This window comes from Sminthopsis crassicaudata, chromosome 1 (genome assembly GCF_048593235.1).
Source record: "Sminthopsis crassicaudata isolate SCR6 chromosome 1, ASM4859323v1, whole genome shotgun sequence".
NCBI classification, from domain to species: Eukaryota; Metazoa; Chordata; class Mammalia; order Dasyuromorphia; family Dasyuridae; genus Sminthopsis; species Sminthopsis crassicaudata.
The window spans coordinates 13568442-13582399 of NC_133617.1; the positions used below are offsets into that span (position 1 = coordinate 13568442).

Genomic DNA, 13958 nt, shown 5'->3' on the forward strand with positions numbered 1-13958 from the left:
AACACCACCTTGATTTCCTTGCTATCATCATTCAAGTTTTTTAATCACCTCACTGAATCAAAAACAGGAAGGGGTGAGACAACAGCTGCCTGGCCCAGCTCCTTCTTTCCCAGCTTGGTGTCTATATTTTAATTTCCTCCCAGTCAAGAAGATCTTTCTTCTTGATGTACACGTGGATAATCAGTTCAGGATAAACATGAAGGCCTACTTTACCAGATCTCATAGTAGACATTTAGTTGCTTGATAGGTGACTGAAAACCTGCCATCTTATCCATATCATTTAATTCTCTAAAATCTATAGCAATGATTGTGTGTACAATTATACTGTCAGATGAGATATCAATACGTTAATGAGACACACACACACAAAAGATCTCGATAGTCCTTTTCCCTTTACACCCAGTCAAATGTACATTTCCCAGTTGTTTCTTCTATGCGCAAGAAAAGTTCAAAGAATCAAATCAGCATTATATACGGCAACAACAATACCATACGATGATCAGTTCTGATGGACGAGGCTCTTCAACAATGAGATGAACCAAATCAGTTCCAATTGTTCAGTAATGAGGAGAATCAGCTACACCAGAGAGAGAACTATGGGAAATGAGTGTGGACCACAACACAGCATTTCCACTCTTTCTGTTATTGCTTGCTTACATTTTTGTTTTCCTTCTCGGTTTTTTTTTTACCTTCTTTCTAGAGCCAATCTTTCTTGAGCAGCAAGATAACTGTATAAATATGTCTACATATATTGGATTTAACATATACTCTAACATATTTAACATGTATGGGACTACCTGCCATCTAGGGGAGGAGGTAGAGGGAAAGAGGGGAAAAGTTGGAACAGGAGGTTTTGCAAGGGTCAATGTTGAAAAATTACCCATGCATAGGTCTTGTCAATAAAAAGCTATAATTAAAAAAAAAAAGAATCAGATCAGGACAGCTGAGGATTCTATGATATATTGCCTCATCTACATTCAATTTGTTGGCACCGATAAAACAGAAAAGTTCACTCTACCTTTGTGAGGCTTGGCAGGGAATCAATAACAATCACCATAAAAGTTTTGGCTTTAGATATTTCAGATAGCAGTTTATGACCTAGAGAAATCTGTCAACCAGGATTTGGGTTTATAGAAATCATAAATATGAGATGAAAGTTGTATTTTCCCATTCATTAGAATGATCTTCTCCAAAAGTCCAAACTGGCAGTGGGATGCGGGAATTTCATACATTTCTATGTGGAGTAACTCTTCAGTCCAAGGGATTTGCTTTCATTAGGCTACTGGTTAATTTCTATAAATGTATTGCTAGAGATGGAATGACTTCAGAAACAGCTCCGTTAAGAATATACCAATACCAGTGCAGCCAGGTTTCCTCCCCAGAATGCCCTAAATGAGCAGGAGCAGGGCACGAGAAGGGCCAACTGCTCCTCCCTCCAGGTACACATGCTTCAGGATTCTTGGCCCTACTCTTTGCTTATAGGCAGAGGAGGGAAGGTGGGGGAGTAAGGGGTACTCACTGAGATTCGCCATCCCCAGGTCCATCAGAAAACAGCCTTTTGCTGGCTGCTGGGCACACCTGTAAACTGACCCTCTGAGCCACATGACTGATTTTCCCCTACAGTTGAGTGATCACACATTTCTTAGCACAAAAGAGATGATTAAGCAGAACACCACCTTGTATTTTGGTGGAGTTAGCCACAGATACACTACACATCCGGTGTCTTACTGGTCTTTCCCATTTTTTATTGAATTACTAATTTCAGCATTGTATGCATCTTCAGAAAGGAAAAAAATAACATTTTTCATTTACTTCCTATTGGTACAGTAATACTTATTAAATCTACCAAACTTCCTCTGTAATGAGACAGGATCAGAGAGCAACACCTGAGGGTACAGCTGGGTAAACTGAGGTTCTTGTCGAACTTCATTCTACATTGGGCAAGGAGACAGACCCCAGGTTTCTGAAGGCCTCAAATTTCCATTCTGGTCTTGGGGTTGGTTGGCCGTCCCGGGTCACATATGAGCAACTTTCCAGGAGGGGCCCATTTCTGTCTAGAACTTAATTTGATCCTGGCTAGAATCTAAGGTAACTCATAAATCTGATTTACAATAGGCAGAACAGCACCATACACATCCTTTGCAATTCAATTCAGTGGGAACGCTAGCCAAGAGATCAGGCTCCTGGCCCACAGGTTACAACAAGTTAAGGCATCTCTTGGTAGTCTAGGTGCCTGGCTCTGATACACACACACACACACACACACACACACACACACACACACACACACACACACAATGGGCGCTTGTCTGCAGCTAAAGCCTGTGGTAACTATAATGCAGGGCGGTCTTTTGCTGACTTTGTTGCTCTCTGGCCAACTTCCCTTCTCCCAAAGTGAACTCCAAAGTCAGCCCGACATCATGGCCTTTGTTTACCACAGTGGAAAGAGGGATAGGGAGACAAATTCATGAATAGTAACCAGGCAGCAGCCCAAAGCTTTAGCCACAGGAGCTTCATTTCTTCGCCAGTTTATCTTGGTCTGTGGCACAATGAGATCAAGAAGACAAAAACAAACACGAAGAAGGGGCCCGATCATCAATCTCGATCTGGAATGAGGATTTTCTCGGACTCGCTGACCTTCCTTCTCTTCCTCCGAATCACAGGGCTCTGCTGACTGTCCATGAATTCCACCCTTTGAATCTGTGGGAATCACCAGAGAGACACAACAGTCAGCAGCGATTTCAGGACCGCCAAGAAAGCAGGCTTTTCGCTCCCTGGAGCTGGGTAACGGATCCCAACCTGCTTTTCTCTGCGCTGCCTGCTTTGGCCCTGCTGGCTTGTCCTGCTGCCAGGAGCAGAGGCTGCCATTCCAAGTCTCAGATGCCAGAGGCCCCTGGAGGCAGTCAACTTTGGGGACACTGCTTTGGCTCTCCCAAGTGAATTCAGTACATCCCGGGGGGAGGGCCGATGGTCAAGGTGAGAAGCCAACAGAGGAGTGATAATGGTCAGGAGAGCTGGAAGGAGCCCAAATGCTTCAGAGGGGAAAAAACTGAGGGCTTTCCACATGCATTAGCAGAGGCCTTTCCAGTGAGTGAATGATACCGGCCAGCACCCCACTCTCTCAGCCTTTAGAACCATCCTGCCCCCACCTCCCAGGACCTAAAGAGGCTTAGACATAGGAGACTGAAGGGTGAGTCACCACGAATAAGTCTCTCCTCGGATTCTCTTCAGCTTTAGGAAGAAGTGGGGATTAGAATCCTGCCTTTCTAAATGCAGAGTCAAGTATATTATCTCTCCATGCAATGTCCCCTGAGCCAGTCCTTAATCCCCCATCCCAAGGAAAACTCAGGACACTGATATTTCTGGCCACTAGATGGAAGAAAAGGTTTTTCTAGTCCACTCCTCTTCCCCGCTCTCCCCACCCCACCCCCAATCCCCCACTCTTGCCCAGGGAGGGTGGAAAGATAAATGATAAAAAAGATTTCTAAAACAATATTCCTCTGCCTCTTGTGACACAAGTTATTACTATTTCTGATTTGCAGTGAAAAATTATGGGGATAGGAACTGGGCCTGTGAATTCAGTGGGATGGGGAATTTCCAGGTGAGGAAAGTCCATCTACCGATGAAGGTGGTACCTTCTCTGATTATTACAGTCTTAAAAAAAGGGACCTAGAAAGCTGAAAGGTTTAAAAAAAAACCAAAAACCCTGCCCCTTGTCACAAAGAAAATATGCGTTCCAGGGGAAACTCGAACTCGGGTCTTCCTAACTTTCCATCCCAGCACTAAATCTTGCGGTCTTCCTTGCAGCAAGGGAGTCAAGCATTTATGACACACAAGCCAGCATGGGACCAGAAAGCTCAGAGGGATGCCTGGCCAGTTCAAGAATCGGTTTCTCTTTGGTTTTTGAAAGCAATTGGGATAATTGGTCACAGCAGTTTTACGCCGGCCCTTGGGAACAGCCACTCAAATTCATTCTGGCGTAAACCAAAACCTAGACTGTTTAAAGGCGTAAAACCCTGAAAAAATAAATAAAACTTCTTATCAAATCACTGGTTTGCTTATGTATGTAAAATTGTAGAATGACCTACTCTGGACGAAATGAAATCAGGCCATACAAAACACAAAACACAAAAACAAACCTCTTTCTTGAGAAAACGAATTCGTTACGGTATGGTGAGATGAAAACACGGCAGGCCAGAATTCAGCTTGTGTGAAACCTCGTTCGGGGGCGTTTGCTACTCAACTACCAATCATCCTGCCATTGATTATGTCAGGGCACCGGGGTACCAAAGACGGATGGGTGGCTCTCTGACTCAGAAAAGAAGACAGATGTAAGCCGGAGCCCTCAAATGACAGGCTGCCCTAATAACTTCAGAGTCCTGCTCTGCTCTATTATTCAGGAAACCAGAATTTGATTGGGAAGCTCAGAAAAAGCCATTTTATTGCAGTGAGTTGGTCAGAATTTTACCCTGATTACATACACCACTCCCAGAATGGTGAGACTTGGAAACTGCCACTGGTTTATAAAGAAAGCTAGAAGGTACAGAGGCAGTCCAAGAGGAAAAGGGATTCCCTGGGGATATTTATTATAAAGAATCGTGGCATTTTACACCTAGAAGGAGCCTGTCTAGTTCTTATTCACCAGTGGCGTAAAAGAAACCCAGGAGGAGGAGGGAAGTAGGCTGACTCTAATGGGTACAAATCAACTTTCTTTCTTCACCAGTGAAATAAGAACTAGGTGGTCACTGAGAACTTCAACAGCTGTAAAAGGCCAGAATTCTTTGGAAATACTTTTGAACCGATCCATGCAGAAGAATGTTTGGGAACCCCGCTGTGGAGGTGCAGTTCGTACTTCTAATAACTATGCCGGGTGACAGAAGCCACAGTGGGAAGGCCAAAACAAACTGAGCGTTCGCGTATCCAGTGAGTCTCGGACAGTCTAGACTGAAAATGTGGATAATTCGATCGCCATCAGATGACTGTCTTCTGATGCATCGCTCGTTCTATTTAAGGAAAAACAATCTTCCGAGGCATTGTCAGACATTCTACACAAAATAATTACTTAGCTAAAGTCAGAAGAATGATGATCCTTTTGCTTAAAAATTCTACAGGAGTTTTCTCAAAGGAGTTGACAATCTACATATGTTTCTGTGAAAAGTCCTGGCAGTAGGCTTTTTACTTTATGGAGCCAACACCAGGGATTTTCTACTTTAGTTCCTAGGATTTGCCAACATTAGTCTCCTTCTGAGAACAACAGGCCTACCCTTAAATGTAGGTGGAGGAGCTATACTGCCTTTTCTGGGTTTGGAGGCACTGGGAAGCTTCTCAGATTTAAAACTGTCTGACCTGTTCCCTTCTCCCATCTTGCCATAGTGTCTGAAATTTACCTATGTACAACATGAGATCTTTTCTGTATATTAAAGAGCCGGATCGGAGTTTTTTAAACTTTTTTCCCACTCGTGACCCCTTTCTGCTCTAGAAATTTTACATGATACCATGTATACTGGTATATAAAAAAGGTATACAAATCAAACATTTGCTTATAACAAATCATAATTTCACAAGCCCCGTATTCAGTTACAAGACCCCATATGGTGTTGTGAACCACCATTTAGAAAGCTGGGGGCTAGACCACAGAGATATCCCACCTCTGATATTCCCTGTTTAGAACAGGCCCTTCTCCCCCTACCTCTGACCTTCTCTGTCCTAAGGCTTCTCCTGGCTCTGATATTCCCTGTTCTAAGATCCTTCTCCCCCCACCTCTGACATTCCCCATTCTAAGGTCTCTCCCGGCTCTGACATTCCCAGTTCTTTACTCAATAATCTCAGAAAAATGATTTTTCTCACTTATGTGCCACAGGTTTATATTTCTTATTTTTGTTTTTCTTCATTCTTTCTCATTCTCCTTTTATAACAATTGCTAGTTCTTAGAAGCAGAAAGTTAGCCCAAAGAAGGTAGTAGGGATGTGGCAGGGCACAAGTGGGACGACATCCTGGTGCACCAGATGTTGGTCAAAGTCACAGGCCTCTCCTTGGAAAACAATTTTAAAATCTAGAAGACCTAGTCTATTTCTTCAACAAGGTCTCCCCTAACAAAAACGAAGGAGTCACCCAACATATTGGGTTATAGTTTAGGCAACCAGCCTAGATAATCCAGGCCAAGAGCAACTATCTCTTCATGTCATCAGAAATCGATAATGAAGGTGATCCTCCTGAACCTTTTCCAATCACAGTTATTGTAATGACAATTCAATTATTGATCTAAGTTTGGGAAGATGTCACCTGGCAAGGACCAGTTACGGTTTTCTTCCCCTAAAAATCAGACAGGCTACCCTCTGGTTTGTTGGCCATCATGTGGTTTGCAGGATGCCCATTGGATGCCCGGGATCTAAGTTAATAGAAATTGTTCTCTTTTCTCTCTCTCTAGGCAGCAGAGTAAGTAAGAGATGCCTTTTCCTCAACACATCAAGATTTAAGAGAGTGCTTCTCTCCAGAAGGCCAGCAGTTCTGTTCAGAGGCTGCCATTGGTTATCTCATATTTATTATTACACAGATATATTTATTACTCTAATCTGTTTGTCTGCCTCTAGCTACTTATGATGAAAGCTTGATTGCGAAACCAGTTCCTTTCCTCAAAGGTGGAAAGCTGTTGAAGGAACATGCTTTGAGGTTGGCTTGCCTTACCTTTTAATGACCTAAAAATACTATTCGATATCTAAGGGGATTTTAAAAATCTATTTTAAACATCTCCATTCCTTTCTGACTTTCAAGTACCTAAGTGATTCTGTGTGAACCCTTTAGCCAACCCAGATATGTAGAGGTTAAAACTTTAAAAGAAAAAAAGCAAAGAGAAACCCACAACAAAAATGATAGAAATGAAAAGGGTTTTTTATCTCTCTCTGGCAAGAGTAGAGGAAATCTACAGGCAGTGACATGACGGTGTCACCAGATGTACCAAACTTGACACAGGGCTTGCTGATTCTTCAAAAAGGAGATGGAAAGATAAGGACAGCAGCTAGAGGATCAGTCGTGAAATACACTGGGTTCTCATAGACCTGCTATGTAGGTCACTGACTTGAATCTAATTATCTACAAAGTGCCTTCAGTAGGTACAAAAATCAGCTTGCCTTTAGCTTAATTAGAGAAACTATCACAGAGAGAAATGCACCTTCCCCCTCACCTGCCGGTATGAGACTAGTTTAGCTGAACATGCACTTATTAAGCACCTTCTGTGTACTACCACTGAGAATACAAAGGCAGAAATGAAACCATCTCTGCCTTCAAAGAGCTCACATTCTACTGGTTAACCTAAATGAAAGGCCCATCTTCCAGCCTCAAACCACTTTTTTTTGTGAGTAATCTCTACAGAAAGACATAGGATTAAGGAGACTGTACTCAATTTTGTTTCACTTACTGAAGTACTTCCTCTACATCAAGGTAAAGCTTAACCATTTCACTTCCAAGAAGTTAACTTTCACTTTAAATCAATGCTAAATTCACTAGAAAATGATCAAAGAAATAAAAACCCTTCTAGATAAAAGCTGCTCATAAAGAAAGTTAAGTTTTCAAGTTCCAATTTGAGAGGATGAATCGAAATACTCTCTAAGAGGGTCCCACTCCCTTTTGGGGTACATATTAGCATCTTCATCCAGACCTTCTCATACTGCACCCACTACTCTTACCACACCCGATGTGTCAGGGCCTTCCTCTCTTGATGGATAGCAGTAGAACGCATGGGTTTCCCATCTCTTGAGCATGACCAGCTCTCCTTCTTTTCCAGGCCCACGTCTCTCTGATGACAGACCTCATGTTGCCCCCTCCTACCCGGCTACTCATTGTATTGGGTTACTGCTGACTCACAGCTGCCAGGTATGCCCTTCATCACCAAGCATCACTGCCTGTCCTCCATTTTTTGGTGCCCGGGCTAATCCACAAGTCAAAGCTGTGGAGCAGCACCAGATGAATGAGAACATTGAGAAAATGGACCTGAGTTCCAGGGATCTTCTGGAGCCATGAAACCCAGTATGATGTTTTATAAAAAACCATCTAGCCTGGCCCTCTCCTCTGTTTCAATTCTGGGCCTATTTCACTGACCAATTATTCCAGTAATGGGAACTTTATTTTTCTACAAGTCCTTAGCAATAAATGAAACACTTTTGTAACCTTTGTGTTTTTATCAACAAGAAGGCTTCTCTAAGATGTCCCCTAGGTCTGATGTAGACCATTCCTGTTTCTTCATCATCTACTTATATTCTGAATGAATGAATTTGCTTTCTTGATCCAAGATCTTTCTCTCCATGTGTCTTCCTAACACTTGCAGTAAACGATCACCTTGCCTACTTCAAACATTTTCAATTTAGACATTTAAACAGCACCTGCTGTATGCTCTGCTAGTCAGCAATGCTGCTGAGACATAAACTATCCTGTCCTATCCCTCGGGGAGTTTAAATTCTGAAAGATGAGAGAGTGGATCACATACAAATAGGGATGATCCAAGGGACAATGCAATAGCAGAGCAACGAGGGCTCAAGGCATCGAGAGAAAGGAGAGATTAGCTTGGTTTATCAGGGAAGGCTTCCCAGAGGAAGAGCTGGTGTCTGAGCTGGTCAAAGAAGGAGGAGGAGAATTTCATCAGAAGACAACAAACGGGCAGACGTGGTTTGGTGAACTGTGAATCAGAAGAGCCGGATCTGAAGTCTGGCTCTGTGACTCATTGACTGTGGGATCTCGGCCAAATCCTCTCACTTCTTCAGGCCTCAGTTTATTCACCTGTAGAATGAGGGGGTTGGATCTGACTACCTGTATGAAATCTACCTTCCAACTCTGGCTCTTATGAACTTTCTATATTATTAAGAAGAGTTGATCTCTTTGAAACTATCCAAAAATTAATCTCTTGGTTAACTTTTTTTGCTGATTTGGGACCAGGTGTGTCCTCAGGAAATGTATCTGAAGAATTTAAATAAGCTAAAGACTCACTGGCAGGAAAACCTTATGGAAAGCAGACTAGACATTTGTTTATTGAAGTGGGATTTGTGGGGCCAAGCAGGCCCTCACTCTTCCAAAGTACCAGCGTCTCTGTGACATACATAAAAAAGCCCCCTCATTTTCCTAAAAAAGGGGACAGGGAGAGAGCATCAAATAGCAAAGAGGTAGGAGGTGGGGGGGTTAATCCAAGCAGCAGGTAAAGACCCCAAGAACTTGCTTTGTACCCATTTGACAATCTTGCCTATGATAAACCCCAGCTGTCCTCCATGCTGCTTAGAATTTTCACAGTTGCCTATGGTGCATGGAAGCTTTGGTATATGACATAGTGGACCAAAAGGAAACTGTAGAATCTGTTTGTAAAAAATCTTTTGGAATCAGTAAAAGAAAAACAAATCAAGTCTGTCTGTGGATCACAAAAGTCATAGTTAGAGGAAGTTTTCTCCAGCTCCCTTATCTGTTAATCAAAGAAGCATCTCCAAAAGTCTTTCCTAAAATCCATTTCCCAGAACAGCAAGTCTCTGTCTTCTGGGTGTCTTAACCAATATTCTCTGTACTTCAGCCATTATTGGGATGCTCTGTCTTCCTTTTATTGTCTTAACCGAGTAGAATTCAGAGCACCATGAAAATTTTCTTTTAAAAATATGTTGTTTAATATAAGTGGCGGTGAAGTTTATGCTATGAAAATACAGTTGGGTTATATAGCTAAAGCACACCATACTGTACATATTTTCCAACCTATAAATATTTTCCGTGCTGTGGTGGAACTACTGAGTTTCAGATGAAACAACATTTCTTTATAAATGCAGCCCTGTCTCTAATTCTCCTGGACCGCCTATGTCCAGCAGAATATTGCGGGTATCCCCAGAATTCTGGCCAATCTTTGTCTTTTCTGCAGCACCTGAGGTTTTCAGAAGCCAGAATCCGAATTAGGAACTCAAAACCAATGCCTGGCGCTTCCAAGGGGAAGAATAGTTTTTTCCTGATTTTTCATCTTTTTTTTTCTGCCAGTTGAAGTGACTGGAAATATTGAAGAGAAAACTTTAGGCGGCCACAAGAGCAGGCCTCCAGCATCTGAAGTCTGTCAAGTGGCCAAGAGAGCAAACCTGCTCTGCTTGGCCAAACTCAGGGGAAGGGAGAAACACTTTGGAGCAATGTCAAGAATAACCTTCCAACAATCCCAGTGGACAGTACTGCCTTACACGGTATCAACTTTCCCTATACTTGAGGTCACCAAGTCAAGTCAATAGGCATTTATTAAGCACCTACTTTGTACCTGCCAAGCTCTGTGCTAAACTCTAGGGACATAAAAGTAAAAACAGGCCCTGCCCTCAAGGAGCTCAGTCTTCTCAAAGACAACATGCAATCAACTCTGGATCAGCTGGAGGTAATCTCCGAGCACCAGCTCTGACACACTAGCTAATGTCTCTCAGGACAGGCTTCTTGCAGAAAGTGAGAATTTAATTAAGACTTGAATGGAGCTGAGGAAGCAAGATGAGGAGGAAGAGAGTTTCAGGCAGGTTGGGCAGCCAGAGACAATGCCCAGAGGTGGAAGATGGGGTGCTTGGTGTCAGCAGAGCCAAGGAAGCCGGTATCCCCGGATTGTAGACTCTGTGGAGGGTGGGAAGGTAGAAGAAGAGCATCCTCTCGGACCCCAGACTCCCAGCCCAGAAGTTACCCTCCCCTCCTCACCATCACTCGCTGCCCATATCCAATCTGTCCCCAACGAAAGCCTGGTGATTTCACCTCAGCAACCCCTCTCAAACACGGCCCCTTCTCTCCTCTGCTACTTTCCCAACCTCTAGCTTGCATTACTGTAACAATCCTGCCAGTGGGCCTGTCTGCCTCCAGGCCCTCCCCACTCCACTTCATCCTCCATTCAGTCACTAAAGTCATTTTCCTATTGTGCATTATCTAACCATATCACTGACCTGCTCAATAAACTCTGAGGGCTCCCACTTACCTCCAGGATCAATACAAAATACTCTGTTTGGCATTCAAAGCCCTTCAGAACCTGGCCCCCTCCTGCTTTCCAGTCTTGTTTCCAAAGACATGGGCTCCTGGTTCTTCCTCCCACATAACACTCCATTTCTCGGTTCCTGTCTAAATGCCCTCCCTTCTCATCCCTGCATCCTGGCTTCCAAGCCACCCTCTACAGGAAGCCTTTCCCAATCCTTCCTAGTTTTAGCCTTTCCTCCGTTTTGTCCTGATCATCCTGTCTCTGGTTCGTTTGTAGACGTTTATTTGCTTCTTGTCTCCCCGTCAGACTGGGAGCTCCTTCAGGGCAGAGCCCGTGTTTTTGCCTCTTTGTAGCCTTGGCATTTAGCACAGTGCCTGGCACATAGTAGATACTTAATAAAGCTTATTGATTAACTGACTAACTGGAATGGTAGGAGCAGGAGGGAACTAGGTAATGAAGGACTTTAAACTACAAACAGATTTTATATTTACTCTGGAGGGAACGGGGACCCACTGGTGGGGTTCTACACTCAGGCCAACATTTGAGGAACATCCATTTGGACAAACAAATGGAGCCTGGGATGGGGTGGTGGAAGACCCGAAGCAACAGCTTACTGCAAAAGTGGAAGCAGGAGGTGAGAGCTGTGCCATGGTGCTGACAGCACCAGAAGAGAAAAGGGGAGGCCTGGGGAGCTGTTATAGGTAGAAACAACAAGTCCATGCAAAGTCTGCATGCAGAGGACTTCCTTGTACGAGTAAGGGCTGGAGCAGATGGCCTCAGAGGTCCCTTCCAACTGAGATTCTCTGATTCCGACTTAATTGCCCTGATATTCAGGTCTCTTGTCACGCTCACTCATTTGGAAAGGACAAAAAAGAGGAAATTGAATCTTTAGGTGCTTGTTCAGTCTGGTTTCCAAAAAAAGAAACGAGGGAGCATTAGAAGAATAAATGAGTTTGGGCAGGAAGATTATCATTTTTCCAAGTGACCAAAAAATATGGTCTTGTAGTTTCTAAAGCCAGATTCTCCTGTTACTGAGGAGGAAACTTCTAATCACATGTAGTATATAAAAATATGTTTTATTTTCCCAAATTTGTCCCCTTCTCTTCATCATGCGGACATCTTTCTAGACGTTAAATCCTTACTACCATTATTCTGAATTATTTGTAGTTTTGGCCTAATTGGTCTCCCTGACTTCTATCTTTTTCTTCTCTAATTTGTCCTTTTATCTTTCACGCAGGTACCCAAGTAATTTTTTTATGTGCAGGCCTGACCTTAATGAGTTATATGTATTGTATGTGTTTGTGTGTGACATATGCACATATGTACGTGTACATATAATGAAATTATATACGTGGGCAGCTAGGTGGTGCGTAGAAAAAGAGTGCTGGATTGGGACTGCAGTCACTCAAGTAACTTCACCTTTTTTTGCCTCGGTTTCCTCATGTGGTATTATGAGGATTAAATGAGATAATATGTATAAAGTGCTTAGCACAGCGCCTGGCACATAGTAGGTGTTTTGTAAACGCTACCTAATATTATCTAAACTTTAAGGTTTGCCAAACACTTCACATGCTTAACCTTTGCTCATTTCAACAGCCCTGAGATATGGGCGCTGTGGTACTTACTGTGTTAAGCTGAGGAAAGGGAGGTCTGGAGAGACGCCATAATTTGGTCTTGGTCACAGACCAAGCTTGTAAGTTTGGAAAACACAATTTGAGCTGGTCAGTTCCACCTCCCTGTTGTTACATCCTGCTCCAGCTCTAAAGCCTTCAAGGGTTCCCTATTCCTTCTAAAATAAAACACAAACCTCTGGTCTGCTAGTTAAGGCCTTTTATAATCTGATTCCAATTTATCTTTCTGTTCAAGTCAAGAAACAATTAATCCTCCAAGAATTGTGCTGAAGCACTCAGGATAAAAGGACAAAAAAGAAACTTATCTCTCCCTCAAAGAGCTTGTCTCCTCTCTTCTTCACACCCACCATGCTCACCATGCTGTCTTGGGATACCTGCCCTCCTTAGGGCCCAGCTCAGCTGCCACCTATTCCGGAGAGCCCCGCTGGAGATCTCTAATCTAAAACCCTCTTCCCTGGCTCTCTCCTGTGGTCTCATCACACTCTATCTTACAACTTTCCCCTCCAGTGAGGGCATGGAGGGCCTTCACTCCCTAGCTCTTTGACAGCCAGAATTGTGGCAATTCCACCTTCAGATACCCAGGACCTAGCATGGGACTGTCTGAACAGAAAGAAATCCGGTAGCATGGCATTATAAAAAAAGTTTGCTGCAAAAAAGTGCCAATTATCTGGGAACTGGGCTTTTCACACTTATCTTATGGATATTAAATGAATTGAGGGAGGAGGAGCAGGCAAATCTTTTGTGGACATCTCCTTTTGTAGAGCTGGATTGATTCAGATTTCCTCAACAGCTTCTATCTGTGGCACTTAGTACACTGGGGGGGGGGGCAGGTTCTCTGTGGGTGACAGGATCCTCTGGCCACTGTGGGTGGTCAGTACCCTTTCTGCCTTTCTTTCCCCTTTGCCCTTATGAGATACTCCTCAATATTCCAGCTGGCCTATCTTTTGGAGATGGCACAGTAACACAGGTCACAACCCATGGCTGCCTATCCAGCCCAGGCTCACAACATAAGGTGTACTCAACCTCAAGAGGCCTTCCTTCCATTCTCCTGGCATTCCGATAAGAGCAGGGGAGCACAGAGACTATCAAGTACCCCCACTCTAGCTACAAGAGGAGCATCTTTCTCTATTGTTCATTTTAGATGACATCCTTTATATCACACCTCCCTCATAATTTGCTGGAACTCTATCTTTCCAGAAATCAGCAGGAGTCAGGATCACTAAACGTCTTTATTCTAGATCTTTACCGTAGCCTCCAACTCCAGGTCACGAGTGCAAGTGAGCATGAGTTCCACCACCCAAGTTTCTCTTACTCCTCCCACACAAGTCACTTCCCTCTCTTTGTCTCACCAATCAAGTCAGCACAGAACAGCTGGGGAGGGTCAA

General features: G+C 43.5%; 1 protein-coding gene across 7 annotated transcripts in view; it reads right to left on the reverse strand.

The window, feature by feature from the left end:
* Positions 1–1724: 1724 nt before the first annotated feature.
* Positions 1725–13958, reverse strand: part of HORMAD2 (HORMA domain containing 2) — a 75601-nt gene continuing 63367 nt past the window's right edge. For all 7 annotated transcript variants that reach the window (XM_074294359.1, XM_074294385.1, XM_074294393.1 and 4 more), the window contains exon 11: positions 1725–2700. In XM_074294359.1, the coding sequence (XP_074150460.1) occupies positions 2596–2700 (105 nt within the window). In that variant the 3' untranslated portion in view covers positions 1725–2595. The remainder of the gene's footprint in view (positions 2701–13958) is intronic.